The following is a 20,184-nucleotide window of genomic DNA, read 5'->3' as shown; positions in this document are numbered from 1 at the left end:
CTTTATCCCTCAAATGGCTGCAACAACTGCAGCTGGGCCAGACTGAAGTCAGGAGCCAGGAACTCTGGTATTTGGATAGCCTGTGTAGGTGACATAGGCCCAAGCACTTGGGGCATTTTGCGCTGCTTTCCCAGGTGAATTAGCAAGGAGCTAGATCAGAAGTAGAACAGCCGATACTCAGACCAGTGCTTATGCTCATATGGAATGTCTGCATCACAGCCAGTGGCTTAACCTGTACCATAACACTGGCCCCTCAGTGACATCTTCAGAAAACAGATTTTATTATTAATATTAGATCCTTTGTCACTGTTTAGATATTATTGTAAAATAAAGGGACCCTATTGGGACAAACCAGTTTTTTTCCCTTAGGAACTTAGAAGAACTGTGAGAAGTTTTTTTGGGCCAGTGCCCATGTGTTTTGTATCTGTAATGCATTGAATTACTAGATGCTCCACAAATGTTTAATATTTTTCCTTCTGCTACTTTGCTCTAATCTGATATGGCTTCCGTATCAGACTGTATAGATGTGAGATATCCTTTTTCTTAATGTTTTATTTAAAATATGAACATTTGAAAGCAAATACTATTAAATGAGTTTTCTATTCTTAATGAAGTTACCTTTAATAATTTGTCTTCAGAGTGAGTTCATTAATTTTTTTTTTTAAAAAGATTTATGTATCTGAAAGGTAGAGCATCAGACAAAGCAGAGAGGGCTGTCTTTCATCCATTGGTTCACTCACAAAGTGACCACAGCATCTAGGACTCCGCCAATCTGAAGCCCAGAGCTCTAGCTCCATCTGGGGCTCCCACAAGGGTAGTAAAGGCCCAAAACACTTAGGCCATCTTTTGCTGCCTTGCCAGGGCATTAGTAGGAAGCGGCTTCAGAAGCGGGGCAGCCGGGAGTGGTGGCTTAACCGCCGCACTGTTATGTGTTATTTTATTGTCCAGTTATTTGAGAGGCAGAGAGAGGAGTTCCTGTTTGTTGGTTCACTCCCCGAATACTTGACTTCCCACAGGATCCCAATCACTGGAGCCATCACCAACTTTGCCTGCCAGGGCTTGTATTAGCAGGATGCTAGAGGTAGGAGCCAGAGCCAGTGTTGAACCCGGGCATCCTGAAATGGGATGTAGGCATCGTAACCTGGCCTCTAAACTCCTGGGTAAAACGTTACTCCAAAGAGTTTAGTTCCCAGATATAAATAATTGGGAATTTGCTTTCCTTTCCCCTTCCTCTTGCTTTTCTTTTTAGTCCTTATGCCCTTCTCTCTCCTGGCTTTAATAAGAAAATCCAGTTGGTATGGGACAGTTGAGATAGTTCTTGACCAGTGTCATCTACTTGAGTGACAGTAAATGATTGCAAAATGTCTAATAGGTTAAGGGCAATGGTTAAATTTAACTTCAGCCCCTTCATTTCAGCTTTATTCAACACATTTTAGTAGTCTCAAGGAAAACTTGTCTTTATGAAATAGATTTCACTAATGGGTTATAAGTTCTTGTTACTGCTAGTTTACTTTTATTTGAGGGTAAGTCATTTGCTGTTCTAAAGTTTTGTTCTCATGTACCTCTTTCCTATTTTCTCCCTATAAACCTAGTTTGGGCCATTTGAAGAAATCTAACACTTATGCATCTTTTCAAATAGAGCTTTCAGCAGAAGCCAAAGCTGCATTGCTTGAATTCGAAGAAAGAGAGCGACAGCATAAACAGGGACGCTATGGTTCCAGGCGGGGTGGAAGGAGAGGCGGCTCTTTGATGTGTCGTGGAATGGGAGACCAGAGGAGAGATACCAGTGACAGGGGGAGGATGAAAGATCACCGGCCCGCTCTGTTGCCTACACAGCCTCCTGTTGTGGTAATTCTTACAGTTTTATTCAGATAGATGGCCATTCTTTTGATTTTACTCGGATGGCCTTAAAACTTAAAGAAGAAATGGGAGTATACTTTTATGTGTATCGTATTTCGTGTTTATGTCTTAGTCTGAAGTTAAATTTTAGTTATAGGAGTAATGGCTGAGGTTCTGCTTTTTAGTTTGTGACGTGATTTCATACACACTCTCTTGGAAATTCAGCCCTTCAAGTAATCTGGAAGTAAAAAATAATCGTATGTCATGACTTGCCAAGGAAGAACCCATGGAACAATTGGTGTCCCCAGAGATGAGCAGCGGAGCCTTGCTGTTCTCTTGTGCCTCTAAAGGTGTTTCTCTCGAGTGCACTGCATGTGTAGGCCAGAAGTTAGTACACATTTGATTGAGGCACTAGTTTATTTTACAAAAATTGTTTCCATTATATTGTTTACCTTGGGTTTTTCCTTAAACAGCAGTTTTTCTTACGGTGATATCTTACCCTGTCCTTAAAAACTTTCCATAATTTAGGAATAAGTTGTAATTTGAATTTCTACTGGGGTATCACAGAGGCAGAGACAGGATTTGTAACTTTTTGTTAATTTAGTTAAGTTTTAGGAATGTAAGGCTTTTTCTCTCAGAAGTTAATCTTCAAACAAAAATGCATTATATATCTATATACCTATCTATATCTATATCATATGTTCCTCTGGATTTTTATCCTAATTTAGGGGAAGACTGTGTTGCCTCTGTGTCGAGATCTTACATTTTAGATGTCCTTCCATTTGTGAAATAACTAAGTAGAAAGGGTGAAGTTTTATTTTTGTATGAGAACTCCAATTTTGCTGTAAAAGGGAGTAGAAGTAGGTGGGCTGCACATAGCACACAGTATTTGATGACATCATGTCACTGTGCTATTTGCTCATGCAGCTGTTTTTGTTCTTAAGCATCTTTAATATCAACAAGGCTGAGCCTTTTGTGTCTCAACTTTCCCCTTTCCCTACCCCCTGTCCGTTAGTTATTTTGGCCTCTTGGGAGACTGGTTTTTGCGTAATTGTGTCTCTGAGATCCTGGGAAACCCACTGACCTCCTTAGTTGACCTGAATCCGGATTATGATATTGCATCTGTGACATCTAGTCTAACGTGGATGAGCTGGCCTGTGAGCGCTAACTAGGTACAGGAATAAACCAGCTTTGAATGTGAGTTATGGGCTAATCTCGTAGTTGATGGTGTTTCATCATTGCCAGTTCGCTGAGGAAATCAGGGCTGTCTGAAGTGAACCTGCTGCTTCCCTGCTCCCGAATCACGGACACCTCTGAGTCTCCGAACTCTGCGCTCCCGAGCTCTCCAGCTCCTCTGCTCTCACCTGCAGCATTGTGGAGGGAAGATTCCTGGCTCCATCTCTGCCTGTACCCATTGCTTTCCTCGGCCAGTCCTTGCTCCCTGCATTCATCACTGTCCTGAATCATGCACTGAATGGTGTCAGACCCCGCTCTGGGGCCTTGAACATCAGATTGCTTGAGCTCTTCTTTGGGTGGATGAGATTTTGAGTGCAATCACTTATATTCTAAAACTGCCCCTGCTTTCTCTCATTTAATCTCCCTTTCTCCTCTCTTCCATTTTTATTTTTAATTAAAAGTGTAAGTGCAGATATGTAGGGAATAGCATACTGGATTCTGGGAGAGTGAACAGCAGTGGATTTAACCTTGTACTGAAATCTTCAGAAAAGTATTCCCCAAGGTAAAAATAGGCCAGCCAAGGTCGTATACCATTTGGTTTTAAAATGCTACGCATCGTTTGTCTGAAATGTCTCCTTGCTCTTTGCCAGACTGGGGCCATTTCTTCCATTCATCTCTTGACATATCTTGTTAAATGGTCTGTCCTCTTCCATCTCCGTTATGCCACTGCATCTCACCCACAACTGTGAGTGATCATCTTCGTACTCAGGGGGGATAGTCAGGGAGGAGGTCCTCATTATATGTGTTGCACATGGCATCTTAAGGAAGCATTCACTCGGAATTCAGATTTCTCTGTTACTTGGCATTGTCCCAGGGAACCTGCTTGTTAAATCACGATTGATTTAGTAGTATCCTACTGCTGATTATGTGGGCAGTTTGATTAGTGGTTAGAAATGAAACTTGTTGAATCAGATTGTTTGAACTTCAGTTCCAATTTTTCTGCTTACCAGGTACTTTATCTTAGTGAAAGGAGGTTGATAACTAGGGCCCAAGTACCTAGGTCAGTACTTTGTGTACCTCAGACATGAGGAGGGCTTAGTACATGACAGCTATCGGTGCTGATGTTGATTCTCTCTCCTCTAATGACTGTGTTCAACAAAACAATCACCTTCCTCCCCGCCATGTTTGACCGCTTTGCGCCTCCGTACCCTCACCGTCCTTGCTTCTCTGCTTATGTGCTGTGGCTATCCTAGCCCCTCCTAGCTTTCCCAGAGGTGGGTTTTTCCTTCTTCTGGGCTGCTTGGCACCTCTCTTCCCTTCCTTCCTCAGTAGCCATCTTAAAGCAGCTTTCTCCCATCTCCTCAGAGATGTGATGCCTTTCAGCCGCAGTCTTTTGTTAGACCTCATTTCTGGAGCAGGGTTACATGGGCATGCCCCTCTCTGTCTGAGATTTCTTGAAGGGGGAGCAGGATTGACTGTGCAGTGAGGGTCTGTGGTGGCTTCTGTTCTGTTCCCAGCAAGGTGCCTTGCTCGTTGTGGGCAGTTTGGTTTGCTAAGCTGAGATTTTTCTTTCAAATCTCATGCTTGGTGTTTGGGGACTGCCATTTTCCCCCTCCTTGCCTTTAGATTGACTTGACTGTGAGACAGTGTAGCCCTCATTAAGAACAGGTGGAACAGCTTCTTTCCCGCTCCCCTCCTCTGTTTTTTATAGAAGATACTACTGTAAATTTACTTCTTAAATTGTAACTTTTAAACTTCAATTTATAAATTTGTAGCATGTCAGCATTGTTTAACTTTTATGCTAAATGTTGATTTCTGTGAATTTTTCTTTTTTGTGTGATTTCTAGACTCACTCTCCAAGACTAATTCCTCCTCCACAGCCTCAGCCTCCCCCTCCGCCACCACCGCCACCTCCTCAGCAGCAGCCAATCCGAAGCCTGTTCCAGCAGCAGCAGCTGCAGCCTCTGCTTCCCTTGCAGCACCCACATCACCCCTCCCCACCTCAGGGAATGCATATGCCTCCCCAGATAGAGACCCCGAGAATAATGATGACCCCTCCTCCTGTAACTCCACAGCAACCCAAGAACATACACATCAACCCGCACTTCAAGGGGACCGTAGTGACTCCTGTTCAAGGTACGTGTTTTCTTTCACTCCTGTAATGTTGTAGGCTACTGTGCATCTGAAGGCATTTGTGTACCTCATTGGCACCTTTGCCGTGCAAAATGATTGTCACATTGAAGTTGGTAAGGCTGTAGTTTCCTTTGGTGCCTTTCCCAAGCACTTACTCTGGTTTGATGGGCCACATTTACTTCTATTGTAGTAATATGTGCCTCCCAAATTTAGTTCTGTGATAATGTGTCTCTTATTTTTACAATTGAATGGAAAATAGAGAACATTCTGAATTAAAGACTATACTAGAGGCAGTGGTCGAAATGTCTGACTTGTGATGTCCTGAACTTGATGACGCAAATGTTTGCAGTGGTGAGTGTCCTTGTCCGGTTCCACTTCTGTGCCCCTGTGGTTCCGGTCAGCTGGTCAGATGGACAAGCCCATCTTTTAAATATTAATTGTGGCTAAAGAATTGCTGATGTTACTATTTCACAAACTTGTTCCTGAAGCTAGAATACTGTTTGAGAACAGTTCATGTGAAGGGTGTTTTCATGCATCTGATAATACACATTTCCTGAGCTAGCACTGTATTCCTGCTGTGTGAGTTATATTGGAGAATAGAACGGCCAACACTTTTCTGCTGCCATGATCTTCCTGTGTACCTGAGCCAGTCAGCGGTAAACGTGATAACTGAGGATTTGAAGATGAGAAATAGAGCAGGATGGGAGAGAGGGGTCAGTCGCATGTGCAGTAGAGTGATTAGGCTGGCCTTCACTGAGCGGGTGGGAGATGAAGGATTTCATGGCTGTTTGACAGAAGAAGGCTACAGGCAGGGGGTTCAGCAGGCACAAGGGGCTTGCTCAAGGTGAGACCATGTCTTATGTGTTTGAGCAAGCAAAAAGCCACAAATGGCTTCAATAGGGTGATGAAAGCAGAGCAAGGATGTAGAACTGGGTCTGTAGGATTCTGAGCCACACAAATACCTTGGCTTTGACTCTGAGCCAAATGGATGCCCAAACACAGGATCTGAATGTGGGAATGAGAAGGTCTGGTTTATCTTAAAGGATCGGCATACTTCTGTGTGTGTGGGTAGGCCATGTCACGGCAATGATGTCTAGTTAGGAGGTGACTGCAGGAGACCAGGAAGCAGAGGAAAGTTGCCCTGGTCAGTGTGATGGGGTGACTATGGGGAGTTAGATGCTGGTGACGTTGGGAGGTAGAGCCAAGTAGGAGTTACTGATAGAAGACAGTGAGAGAGAGAAGGAGGCAAGAATGATTCTAGGTGGCCCTGAGCACCTGAAGGGATGGAGTGCCATCACCTGAGATAGGGGACCACAAATTCTTTCTGGATGTGGGAAATTGGAGATACCAGCTAGACATGTGGCTGGAGTGGCTAAGTACGTACTTGGTTGAATTCAGATGAGGAATCTGGGCTCAAAGGATGAGGTAGGGGCTTGTTGGCCTGTAGATGGTTCTAGAGCTGTGGAGAAAAAGTGTTGTTGTGTGAGGAAGATGATGGATGGGAACCTGGGCGTCACCATGAGAGCAGGGCTGAGAAGGTTGTCTGGCATGGTTGCTGAGAGGAGGAAGGTGCTGAGGAAGCTGATGGCCTTGGCGTGGGCCTGCTGCTCATCAGTGCATACAGTACTTCACGGTAAGAAGATGTTGGGGACTTTTTTTTTTTTTTTTTTAAGATTTATTTGTTTGAAAGTCAGAGTTGCAGGGAAACACACACACACACACACAGAGCGGGAGAGAGAGAGAGGAGGGGAGGGGAGGGGAGGGGAGAGAGATTTCTCCTGTCTGCTAGTTCATTCCCCTAGATGGCTGCAATGGCCAGGGCTGGGCCAGTCTGAAGCGGTGAGCCAGGATCTTTATCAGGTTCTCCCACAAGGGTAACAGGGGCCCAAACACTTGAGCCATCTTCCACTGCTTTCCCAGGCCACATAGCAGGGAACTGGATTGGAAGTGGAGCAGCTGGGACATGAACCAGTTCCCATGTGAGATGCTGGCATTGCAGGCAAAATCTTTACCTGCTATGCCACAATCCTGGTCCTGATGTTAGGGATCTTGACAGGTGGTTTTGGTAAGGTGGAGGAAGTATTAGCCTGACTTGAGATGGGACATGGAATTGGAGATCATTGGATTGATAAGGCTTTGATGGTGTTTTGTTAAAATAATTTGATGGTAATTGGTGAGAAGAAATGGGCTTGAGAGACAGTTTTTTTTTTTTATTTTTTAATGTTTTTTTAATTTTAAGATGGGAAAACTTACATTGTGAACTTTTGGTGCAGGCAAGAGGGAAAGCTCATTGTTAAAGGACCAGTTGCAGAGGTGGACTCCTGAGATGCAGGGACAGTGGGCCCTCCACAGTAGGGGCAGACAGTGAGGTGGCAATGCTGATGGGTAGATTGGTGGATAGTGTGTAGGTTCTTTCTGGATGGCTTCATTTTCTCCATGAGTAACAAGCAGCTCAGAGTGCGATGTAGGAGGAAACGAAGAAGGTCTGAGGATAAAAGTTAAGATGTCATCCTCTGGGGATGAAGAGTGGATGTGCGCAGGGTAGAGCAGAGTGCTGAGCACTTGGGTAGTGGTCTTTAATCTGAGGTAAGATCAGTCATTGTAGTTGTGTCCCTCCACCTCTGTTTACCTATACAACACAGTGTTGAGTGTGGAATAGAAAGTTGGATTTACTAAGACTGTGTTTTTAAAAAGCAGTAGAGGAGAAGCAGTGCCTATAGTATGGGCCCTGAAGGATAAGGTAGATACAGGGGGAAGAGGAGGAGACAGTGAGGAGGAGGCAGTGGTCAAGGCAGGGTCCTCCAGGGAGTAAGGTGGAAAGATAGAAGATAGTATTGACAAGTGAGCTGCTGCATGGAGACTGCAGAAGGAAAGGTGGCCGTTACTGATAAGGTGGCCACCAAGACTGGGACTGTGCTGGCACGGAACTGTGAGGCAGGCAGAGTGCAGGAGAGCTCACCTCTGCGTTTACTCAGGGTTGACTTAAAGACAGGATGAGTGCTAAAGACACTGGCAGTAAGCCCGAAGTCAGACTCCCTGAGACCTCAGAGGAGCAGTAGGCGGTTGGGTGTCATCTGATGACACAGGGTCAGGGCTAGGTTTTGGAACAGTGGTGAAATCAGGAAGGAGCCCGTCCCACTCCTAGACCTTTGACCCTGAGACTGTGAGAGAAGAGCATCTGTTACCCAGGAGGGCCTCGGGAGAGCTAGATTTTAGAGTAGGAAGTAAGGGAGCCAAAGGACATTGTGGGCTCTGATGATGCTGTACTTGGGTTTCCAAAGGGTGCAGCAGAGAAGTTTCAGTTGGGAGAACCCTAGATGGGACTTAAAATGTGGAAGATGGTATGTGATCTGGAGCTGGGGCTCTCTTGTGCTGTTATACTTGGGCCAAGAACTTGATGAAGTTCCTTTCTGGGCTTAAAGCAGAGGCCTGTGACAGTGACAGGCTGGTTTGGAATGGGTGAGGTTAGGGACCCCTCTTGACAGTGTCTACGCCACCATCAGGAGACTGCTTCTGTTGTACACCAGGCCGTTTGCCTGGCAGAGAAACGTGAGGTTGTGAAGCATGGTTACTCTCCTTTGAGTCTTCCTGACTCCTCTTGACTGACACCAGTGTATGTCCCCTGGCTACTGGCATAGCTCTTCTCTCCCTGTGTTAGAACAATCACCTGCTCTCCTCATTCTCTTACCTGAGCTGTTGAAGGGCAGGAACGTTGAATGCATCACCAGCCAGCACAGCAACTGTGTCTCTTAGTAGTCTAGTGAACACATATGTGTGTGTGAAGGGGGAGGCTGGCTCTCAATAAAATCATTATTTGCATATTATCTACAATTATTTTCCTACATGTGGACCTACAATAGATTTAATTTTTTGGAATAATTTTACTTAAGCCAGCATTTGTTATTCTTGTGTACTTCCTTGTAGCATTCAGTGGAAAACTATCACTTGATAAAATGGCAACTGTTTAGCTTAACAAAAACAAACAGTATCAGAACCACAAAGTGGTAAGCTATAAGGAAACCCCTAGGTATGTAAATGGTATCCCTTGCTTAAAGTCCTCACTCTAACAAGTGTAGGATGCAGACTTTGCACCCCAAAGCTCACGTCGAATTCAGGAAATACATGATTCACTTTCTGAAAAAGTTTCTGAACTCTTAGAACCAGCTAGACGGTTTTTTATATTTTTATCTTGAAGTCAGAATCTTTAGTGCTGCACACTCCTACTCTTTAGTACATCTTTGATCTTGTACACTGGTGCAGGAGATGGGAAAATTGTTTTTGCTACAAAACACTTGAAGCAGTTGTTTATTCCTTAGAGAATATTATGAGCTTAAATAGAAATCCACAGTTGTTTTTGAGAGGGACTGAGTACTGAGAGGTCCTGTTTGTGCGTGATAGATTAAACCAGTGACTTCCTACTTTATGCACAGAAGTACATTACACAATCTTTTTTAAAAAAGTTAACAGTATGTCCACATCTTTTCCTGATTGCATATATTTCCTTTTTGAGGATGAAGAATATTAGATTATAATTTATTTAACTACTTTTGGTGGACATTTGGCTGCTACTATAGTTATTGCAATAAATTGAAAGCTAAGCCGGCGCCGTGGCTCAATAGGCTAATCCTCCGCCTTGCGGCGCTGGCACACCGGGTTCTTGTCCCGGTCGGGGCGCCGGATTCTTTCCTGGTTGCCCCTCTTCCAGGCCAGCTCTCTGCTGTGGCCCGGGAGTGCAGTGGAGGATGGCCCAAGTGCTTGGGCCCTGCACCCCATGGGAGACCAGGAGAAGCACCTGGCTCCTGGCTTCGGACCTTTCTCTCTGTCTCTCTCTCACTGTCCACTCTGCCTGTCAAAAAAAAAAAAAAAAAAAAAAAAAAAAATTGAAAGCTAAATTAGTTCATTAATTACATGGGACAACAGAGATCTAAATAATAAATTTTCAAGTTCAATTAGACTGGTCTCTAATATTGCAACTTCTCTTCTGCTTTCATTGGTGTAAGGAAACAGCTGCCTAGGCCCATTGTCTTCCTAGCAAATATAGCTAACTGCACAGCCTGTCCAGGATGGCGTATTCAACTCTTCATTACTACAGTCTGAGAGAAGCTAACTTATAAAGTAAAAAGGTTTATTTGGCTCGTGGTTTTGAAGCTTTGCAGTCCACGATCAGATAGCCTCATTGATCTGGTGTCTGGTGAAGGTGATGGCTGGCAGGATTTGTGCAGAAGGAAGATCGTGTGGCAAGCTAGGAGGCAGAGAGAGCAGCCAAGCGGAGCTCAGCTTTTATAACCAACCCTCCTGTAAAAGCTACCTTCTGAAGGCACACCCTAGTGGCCTAAAACCTGGGCACATCTAGATGCGGATCAGATCAAATCTCCACCCTTCATCTCTTAACCGTGAACTTTGTTCCATAAACCTTAATGTAAGACGTTGGGGACCAAGCACCAATACATGAGCCTTTGGGAGACACCCAAACTATTATCTAAACCATACCAGATGGTTTGCAGACACCTGCATATTCTGATCAAGGGATTCTCTGGACAGAGCCAGGTGTCTAATCTGTCTGCTCACACCTGTTTTAGCTATTCCCTTTTGTTTTCTGTTAGCCTTTTTTGCTCTGTCTCTTTTTGTTGTTTTTTAATATAGTTTATTTTCTAAAAAAAGAGATGTTGATGTTTTATAAAATTGCTAGCTCTTCAGAACCTTAAAAAAAAAAAACAGACTTATTTATTTGAAAGGCAGAATGACAGAGAGGGGAGAGAGAGAGAAAGAAAGAGATCTGTTTACTAAATTACTCCTCAAATGTTTGCAACTGCCAGGGCTGGGCCAGGCTGAAGTTGGGAGCCAGGAACTGCATTCAGGTCTCCCACATGGGTGGCGGGGCCCAAGTACTTGGGACATTGTCTGCTGCTTTCCCAGGTACGTTAAAAGGGCTCTGGGTCAGAAACAGCAGGTGAGATTTGAACTGGCATTCTAACATGAGATGCTAATGTTTCAGGTGGTGGCTTTGCCTGATGTATCACAGTGCCAGCCCAAGAGATGCTTTCTAAGCATGAGTTGAGTATTTTATATTTGGTGCTTAATTTTAAAAAGTTTTATTATATTATTTAAAAATAGCTTTTTTAACTTCATCATAATCTTCTGAGATCAGAGAATCTCTAGTTTTTTCTTTCTGTGTGTCACAGAGAATTTTCTTTTGAATCTTTTTAAAAATTTATTTGAAAGAGTTGCAGAGAGAGGGAGACAAAATTTTTCCAATTGCTGGTTCTCTCCCTGGATGACTGCAACAGCCAAGACTGGGCCAGGCCCAAGCCAGAAGCCTGGAACTCCATCCATCCAGGTCTCCCATGTGGGTGCAGGGGCCTAAGCACTGGGGCCGTCTTCTGCTGTTTTTCCAGGTGCATCAGCAGAGAGCTTATTGGAAGTGGAGTAGCCAGGACAGAAACTGGTGCTCTGATACAGAATGCTGGTGTCAAAAGTATCAGCAGAACCCTCTGAGCCCCAGTGTCGTCTCCAAATAGTTTACTCTAACTTTTTGTTTTTCTGGAGTGGCAGAGAGAGTTGGAGAGAGCTGCCATCTGCCGGTCCACCCAAATGCCTGCAGCATGCTGGGCTGGATTGGATTAGGGCTGGGCAGGAACTCAGTGCAGGGCTCCCACATGGCAGCAGGGACCCAGACACTTGAGTCATTACCTCCTACCTCCCAGAGAACCGATTAGCAGGAAGCTGGATGGGGAGCAAAGCTGGGACTAGGCCCCAGGCAAGTACTCCTTCCCGAGGTGCTGGCACCCCAGCTGGCAGCTTGGTTGTGAGCCATCTCGCTGATCCCCTAGCACTCCATGTTTAAAATAATATCAATAGCTTGTTTATTTATGTATCATCTCTGTATTTCTCATTTACCAGAAATTTCTTAAATACAAAATATGGTACAATACAAACTATGTGATATGTATAAGTGGACTTTTTTTTTTTTTTTTTTTTTTTTTTTTAAGATTTACTTTGAAAGAGTTACAGAGAGGCAGAGGCAGAGAAAGAAAGATAGATCTTCCATCCACTCCCAGAATGGCTGCAATGGCCATAGCCAGGCCAATCCAAAGCCAGGAGCCTGAAGCCTCTTCTGAGTCTCCCATGCAGGTGCAGGGGTCTGAGCACTTGGGCCATCTTCCACTGCTTTCCCAGGCCATAGTAGAGAGCTGGATTGAAAGTGGAGCAGCCAGGACCTGAACTGGTACCCTTATGGGATGTCAGCACTGCATTATACCACAGGGCTGGCCCCCCTCTGAGAGCTTCTTAGATGAATGTTTATGACTGATATAGCATGTTCTTAGGTGGTTTCTTTTGAAAATCAAGAGCACAATGGCATGTAAATTTCAAAGCTTAAACATAACTGATTGAGCCCCCAGTTACGAAACTGATATCTAGTGTCTTCCTTACTATGAAATGTCTTTTTTATTTTTTAATATTTGCTTGCTTATTTATTTATTTATTTTTAAAGATTTATTTATTTACTTGAAAGTCAAAGTTACACAGAGAGAGAAGGAGAGGCAGAGACAGAGAGAGGTCCTTCATTTGCTGGTTCACTTTCCAGATGGCCACAATGGCCAGAGCTGTGCCGATCTGAAGCCAGGAGCTTCTTCCAGGTCTCCCACGCGAGTGCAGGGGCCTAATGACTTAGACCATCTTCTACTGCTTTCCTAGGCCATAGCAGAGAGCTGGATCAGAAGTGGAGCAGCTGAGACTCCAACCAGCACCCATATGGGATGCTGGCACTGCAGGCAGCGGCTCTACCCGCTATGCCACAGCACCAACACCAAGATTTGTTTATTTATTCAAAAGAATATATCTTCCATCCACGGATTCACTTCCCAGATGGCCACAAAGGCCAAGAATGGGCCACACTGAAGCCAGGAGCCAGGAGCTTCTTCCAAGACTCCCATGTGGGTGACAGGGGTCCAAACGCTTGGGGCATTTCCCAGACCATTAACAGGGAGCTGGATTGGAAGTGGTGCAGCCAGGATATGAACTGGCACCCATATGGGATGCCAGCGTTGGAGGCAGCAGCTTTACTTTGACATTGTAAAATGTCTTTTAAAAAATAACTTTGTTCTTTGTTCTGATGGAAGCTTGATGATAGTTCTGCTTGTTTAAAAACTGTAAATGACCTGAAAGTCTTGGAATAGTAGATTGTTTAGTTAATGGTTTTTATGAGGGTATGTGAGCGTTTTCTCCAGTTCTCAGGGTGTGCTATTTTCTGTTCTCTGCTTGCTTCACTTCCTCCCTCCCTTCTCCCCTCACTTTGATGATTCTAGATTATTTTCAATTTGTATATGATTAGGATATGAGAGTGTAATTGGAGCTCAATAGTCTTTAAATAATCTAAATATGAGTATGAAAAAATGTCTTTCTTTAGAAGAATACTATCTTTGTTGTGAACTACATTAATTCTAAATAGTAATTCATTACTGAAATTTTTTAAAGGATTTATTTATTTTATTTGAAAGGGTTACAGAGGCAGAGAGACAGAGTGAGAGAGAGGTCTTCCATCCAGTGGTGCACTCCCCAATTGGCCACAGTGGCCAGAGCTGTGCTGATTTCACGCCAGGAACCAGGAACTTTTTCTGGATCTCCCAAACGGGTACAAGGGCCCAAAACTTAGGCCATCTTCTACTGCTTTCCCAGGCCATACTAGAGAGCTGGATTGGAAGTGGAGCAGCTGGGACTTGAACTGGTGCTCATATGGGATGCTGGCACTGCAGGTGGCAGCTTTACCCACTATGCTACAACGCTGGCCCCTGAAATTTAAGGTTCTTTCAGTCCAGTGTTGTGGCAGCTACTCCAGCATTCCATATGAGCACTGGTTGAAATCCTGGCTGTTCCACTTCCAGTCTAGATCCTTGCTAATGTGCCTGGGAAAGCAGTGGAAGATGGTCAAGGATTAGGGCCCTTTCTACCCATGTAGAAGATCCAGGTGGTGTTTCTGGCTCCTGGCTTTGGCCTTGCTCATCCTGGGCCATTGCAGCTGTTTGGGGAGTGAGCTACCGGTTGAAATCTCTCTCTCTCTCTCTCTCTCTCTCTCTCTCTCTCTGTCTCTCTGTCTCTCTGTCTCTCTGTCTCTCTGTCTCTGTCTACTTTTCCATTTCATGGAATTTAAAAATATTAACTACTTAGCTTAAGTGTAAACGTAATGTATCACATAATATGTATGTTCTATTAAACATCATATGCTGTCTTCCTGCTCTGGTGAGTTTGGTTGTGAAGTGATACTATTTGTAACGAGAGGTTTTTCTTGCAGTGCCCTTGCTGCCAGTTCCGAGCCAGCCAAGACCTGCTGTGGGACCCCAGAGATTCCCAGTGAGTAGCAGCTGTTCCTTCTGCTCTGATGGGAATGAACGCACACTTACTGAGAAATAGTGATACAGCAAGTGCAAGGGCTTTTAGCCAAATACAATTTCAAGGATTTGTAAATAGTGACAGCAATCTCTGCAGTGGAGTGTTTGCTGAAAGCTTAGGGTCAGTGCATTTTGAGAGTGGAATTAATTTTGTTTAACTGTAGAAGTGTTGAACCAGGATCATTGGTGGAAGGAATGCATTTTGTGTTTAAGGATATGAATTTTGGTTTTCGTTATTGGCATGGGTTACGTGGGAAAGAAAAGGCCATGCTTCGGTAGGTGGCACATGTCCATGTGTGTTGGTAAGTTTGTCAAATTGTAGGGAATAAGAACAGGCTTTCTAATTGTTTTTAAAAGACTTCTAATGTCATTAGTTTTATGTTTTGAAAATATTTTTAAAAGGAAGCACACATTTTCTGTCTCTTGCACTTGTATACCCACACAGACACTAAAGCTTTCATGTACTCTATTACTTTACTCATTCATCCAGCATGTTTTTTTTTTTTTTTTTTTTTTTAAAGATTTATTTATTTACTTGAAAGTCAGAATTACACTCCCCAATTGGCTGCGACGGCTGGAGCTGTGCCAATCAGAAGCCAGGAGCCAGGAGCTTCTTCCAGGTCTCCCACGTGGGTGCAGGGGCCCAAGGATTTGGGCCATCTTCTACTGCTTTCCCAGGCCATAGCAGAGAACTGGATCAGAAGTAGAGCAGCTGGGTCTCAAACCGGTACCCAAATGGGATGCCAGCATTTCAGGCCAGGGCGTTAATCCACTGCGCCACAGCACTGGCCCCCAGCATGTTTTAAATTGAAGAAAAATGCCAGGGAACACATGTTCCTTTTAAAAACAATGTGGGGTAAAATGTATCAGAAAGTAGCATTCAGGTGTCATTTTTAAGTAAAACAGATGATCTGATTATTTCAGGAAATATGTAAGTTGTCTATTTGTTCAGCTTTGATACTTCGATAGTTAACATTTATATGTGTCATGTACTAAAAAGATTTAAATTAAGAATCTAAATGTATAATTAAGTGGTTATTAAAATTAGTATTAGATTTTTTGGAAACTGTCTTGATTTGTGCTTATGTATGCATTATGATTTCTTTCCTTTCTTTTCCTTGTTTTGCTTTATTTATTTAGTTAAAAGAGTTACAAAAAGGCAGAGGCGGGGGGTGGGGTGGTCATCCATCTGCTGGTTCACTCCCCAAATGGCAGCCGGGCCAGAGCTGCGCTGATCTGAAGCCTGGAGCTTCTTCCGGGTCTCCTGCCCAGGTACAAGGGCCCAAGGACTTGGGCCATCTTCTGCTTTTCCAGGCCATAAGCAGGAAGCTGAATCGGAAGTGTAGCAGCTGGGACTTGAACCAGCACCCGTATGGGATGCTGGCACTGCAGGCTGTAGCTTTACCCACTATTCCACAACAGCAGCCCCTATGATATGGTTTCTAATGATGGTTCATGATTGATTTTGTTTCCTTATAGTTATTTTTTTAAATATTATTTACCAAGTTTTAAAATTTGCTCTTTACTGTTATTCTGTGTTCAAACATTTTTCTGAATAGCTATTTTACTGCATTACGTCAGGATAAAGTATGTTGTAATCATTAGATCCCTTTTTAAGAAAAGTTACTTTCATTTTATTTGAACGAGAGATCTTTCATTGCTGGTTCACACACCAACCCCATGCTGGCAGCAGCCAGGGCTGGGCCAGGCCAAAGCAAGGAACCGAGCACTCCATTCAGGTCTCCCGTGTGGGTTGCAGGAACCCAAGTACTGAAGCCATCATTTGCCATCTCTTGGTACCTTCAGCAGGCAGTTGGGTAAGAAATGGAATAGTTAGGACTCAACCAGGCAGTCTCAAACAGGATGGTAGATACCCTAAGTGGCAACTTAAATGCTGTCCCAAATATCCACCTCTGTTAGGTACATTTATTCTACTGCAGTGGTTTATGTGCTAGTTATTGTGAAGCATTGACTTTTTAAGGCCATTTTACTTTCTCAGGATTGTGAACATTTATGTTAGAATTATTATTAGTCATGTTCTGATGTTTCATTTGCACTGTGGGGTAAAATTTAAAGTGAGAAAGCAATGTAGTTCAAGAAACATACAGGGACCAGTGCCATGGCACAGTAGGTTAATCCTCTGCCTGCAGCGCCGGCATCCCATATGGGTGCCGGGTTCTAGTCCCGGTTGCTCCCCTTCCAGTCCAGCTCTCTGCTGTGGCCTGGGAAAGCAGCGGAAGATGGCCCAAGTCCTTGGGGGCCCCTGTACCCATGTGGGAGACCAGTAAGAAGCACCTGGCTGCTGGCTTTGGATCGGCATAATTCCAGTCGTTGCGGCCATTTGGGGAGGGAACCAATGGAAGGGAGACCTCTCTCTCTCTCCGTCTCACTGTCTGTAACTCTACCTCTCAAATAAATAAATCAAAATCTTTAAAAAAAAAAAAAAAGAAAAATATTGTCTGTAACTAATGTTTTGTAAAATTGGTTTACATAACATTAGCAACTTAAAATTTTTATTTGTGTAAATTTAATTGCATATGATACTAGAAAAAATACTTGGAGGATATTATAACAGGACAATCAAAATTTTGTAAAACATTTAATGTATTTTTTTTAGATTTATTTTATTTATTTGAAAGAGTTACAGAGGCGGGGGGGGGGTGTCTTCCATTCGCTGGTTCACTCCCCAGATAGTTGCAATGGCTGGAACTGTGCTGATCCAGCCAGGAGCCAGGAGCTTCTTCCAGGTCTCCCATGCAAGTGCAGGGGCCCAAGGACTTGGGCCATCTTCTACCACTTTCCCAGGCCATAGCAGAGAGCTGGATCGGAAGAGGAGCAGCTCAGACTGGGACTTTTTTTTAAAGATTTATCTATTTATTTGAAAGAGACAGAGAGGGAGATCTACCACTGGCTTACTCCCCATGTGGCTACAGCAGCCAAGCCAGGGCCAGGCCAAATCCAGGAGCCAGAAGCTTCATCCAGGTCTCCCTTATGGGTGTTAGGGGTGCTTAGACCATCTTCCGCTACTTTTCCTATGCCATTACCAGAGAGCTGGATTGGAAGTGGAGAAGCCGGAACACAAACTGGCATCCATATGGGATGCTGGTGTTGCAGGCACTGGCTTTACCTGCCACAGCACCAGCCCACATTTAATTTATTTTTAAGTTATTTAGTATTCTGAGGAGAGTGAATACTATTGAACTGTAATTGGAAAACTTTCTGCAACACGTAGTGTTTTCCAGTTTTGAGATGGGAAGTATGTGGGGTGGTAGAAATTAGTGATAGATATGACTTTGAAGTGACATGATTTTGAAATGTTCTCTTTAACTGTTACCTACTATTTAACATGTATTTTTCTTTAAGCCCCACATGCAGGTTCTTTTTTGTTTTGTTTTGTTTTTAAGATATATTTATTTATTTGAAAGACAGAGTTACAGAGAGGGAGACACAGAGAAAGATCCTCCATCTGCTGGTTCACTTCCCAAATGGCCAAAACGACCACGGCTCGCCCAGGCCAAAGCGGGAGCCAGGAGCTTCTTCCTGGTCTCTTATGTGGTTGCAGGGGCCCAAGGACTTGGGCAGTTTTCCACTGCTTTCCCATGCCATTAGCAGGGAACCGGATCAGAAGTGGAGTAGCTGGGACTGAAACTGGGGCCCATATGGGATGCCAGCATCGTAGCATTGGCCTCCAAACTTCTATTCGTTTTAGTCTTTCCTTTTTTCAAATCACAATTATGAATCTTTTTTGTAAGTATAAAACATAAAAAGTGATAGCATGTCAGAGAATGAATATTTTTCACACTTTTCATATAAGAATATTAATCCTCTAAATGTAAATTATGTACCAGTTATGTGAAGAGTGAATACTTTTTGCAAGCTGGTTGTCAGGGGAGGTTAACATACACCCTGAGGGCTGCCTTGTCTACCCCTAGTCTTTTTTTTTTTTTTTTTTTAATTGATTTATTTAAGTCAGAGTTACACAGAGATAAGGAGAGGCAGAGAGAGAGAGAGAGAGAGAGAAAAGTCTTCCATCCGCTGGTTCACTCCCTAGATGGTCGCAATGGCCAGAGCTGCGCCAATCCGAAGCCAGGAGCTTCCTCCAAGTCTCCCACATGGGTGCAGGGCCCAAGGGCCTGGGCCATCTTCTACTGCTTTCCCAGGCTACAGCAGAGAGCTGGATCAGAAAAGGAGCAGCCAGGACTTGAACCAGCACCCATATGGGATGCCAGCATGGCAGTTGGTGGACTTACCTGCTACGCCACAGCGCTGGCCCCGCCTCCAGTCTTTTTATTCTGGTTTATCATGTACCCCTCTATACCCAAAAGCATTTCCATTCATGTCAGGACTTGTGAACCTAATTTCACGAAACTGTGTATGTGTCCGTATGTATTTTTGTTTCTGTGGTGATTTGGCAAGGAAGTAGGTGTGCCAAAACTACTTTACCTCTTTTTATTTTTAAATATTTGCTTGTTTAATTTATTTGAAAGGCAAAGAGAAAACGAAAGAGAGAGAGACAGTCAGAGATCTCCCATCTGCTATTTTAGTCCCCAAATGCTCAAAATGGCCAAGTATGGACTGTCCCAGGCTGAAGGCAGAAACAGGCAACCCAGTTGAAGTCTCCTATCCCAGGTCTATGGTAGGAAGCCAGCTATTTGAATCATCATCATCTGCTGCCTCTCTGGTGACTGTCTAAGGCAGGCACTCAGACACGGGATGCAAGTACCCTACCCACTAGTCAAATGCCTACCCCTTCTGAAAGACAGATTCTATCCTTGTTTCTAATTTGAATTCTGTTTTCAATTACAAATGTCCTTTTTTTTACATATCAGTCTAATTGGTTTCTCTTTCCACAAGGTTGCATGATTTTTTTTTATATTAACGAAGTTACAAGTCCTACTCTAATCCTAAGCATCTTTTCTAGTTAGGTATCTATACTTAAAAAGATACTTATTTTTTTCAAAGTTTGCTCAGTTCAAATAACACTAAAATGTCAGTTGTTGAGGTGTTTTGTTGATTTGAGATTTTGCCAACTTAGGGTTTTGTGGGTTTTTTTTTTTTTTTTTTTTTTTTTTTTTTTTTTTTGCTTTTATTTGAATGGGAGAGAAAGGGAGATTGACCCATTGATCTTCCACACAACTGGCTCACTCTCCAAATGCCCATGATAGCTGAGACAAAACCAGGCCAAAGCTAGGAGTTTGGAACTCAGTCCGGATCTCCTGCATGGGTGGCAGGGACCCACGTACTTGAGCCCTCATTTGCTACCTCCCAGGGTATGAATTAGCAGCAGACTGGATTGTAAGTGGAGCCAAGACTAGAACCTAGGTGTCCCACACAGTGTCTTAACTGCTGGGATGAATACCCATTCTAATCTGTAATTTGTTTCCTTTCTCAGTACAGTCACTTTTTTTTTTTAAGGATAACAAAATATTTTATTATAACATAAGGTTTACAGAAGTTTCCAGACAAGCCATACAGAACGGTCACAAGCTTTTTTGGAGGGAGAAATCTACACTTGACAGAAAAGTTGCAGTGTTGTTAGTGAAGTCTATGATGTTTGTTTAATGTTCCCAGTTTGGTTGAAACAATCAAGCTTGTCCATCTACAGAGTCTAAATAAAGTTAGACTTCACTAGAGAGCATATTCTAAAGAA

The 20,184-nt window shown here is 43.6% G+C and overlaps 1 protein-coding gene across 7 annotated transcripts in view; it reads left to right on the top strand.

The window, feature by feature from the left end:
- Window positions 1-20,184, top strand: part of RBM33 (RNA binding motif protein 33) — a 150,497-nt gene that overhangs the window by 66,936 nt on the left and 63,377 nt on the right. For 5 of the 7 annotated variants that reach the window (XM_008263877.4, XM_008263875.4, XM_008263876.4 and 2 more), the window contains 3 exons: window positions 1,640-1,848; window positions 4,863-5,151; window positions 14,438-14,496. In XM_008263877.4, coding sequence (XP_008262099.1) covers window positions 1,640-1,848; window positions 4,863-5,151; window positions 14,438-14,496 — 557 coding nt within the window. The remainder of the gene's footprint in view (window positions 1-1,639; window positions 1,849-4,862; window positions 5,152-14,437; window positions 14,497-20,184) is intronic. The other 2 variants (XM_070077227.1, XM_070077226.1) reach the window with 1 other exon arrangement.

This window comes from Oryctolagus cuniculus, chromosome 7 (assembly GCF_964237555.1).
Source record: "Oryctolagus cuniculus chromosome 7, mOryCun1.1, whole genome shotgun sequence".
Lineage (NCBI taxonomy): Eukaryota > Metazoa > Chordata > Mammalia > Lagomorpha > Leporidae > Oryctolagus > Oryctolagus cuniculus.
The sequence above is the reverse complement of the archived record's forward strand: the minus strand, read 5'-3'. Positions and strand labels throughout refer to the sequence as shown.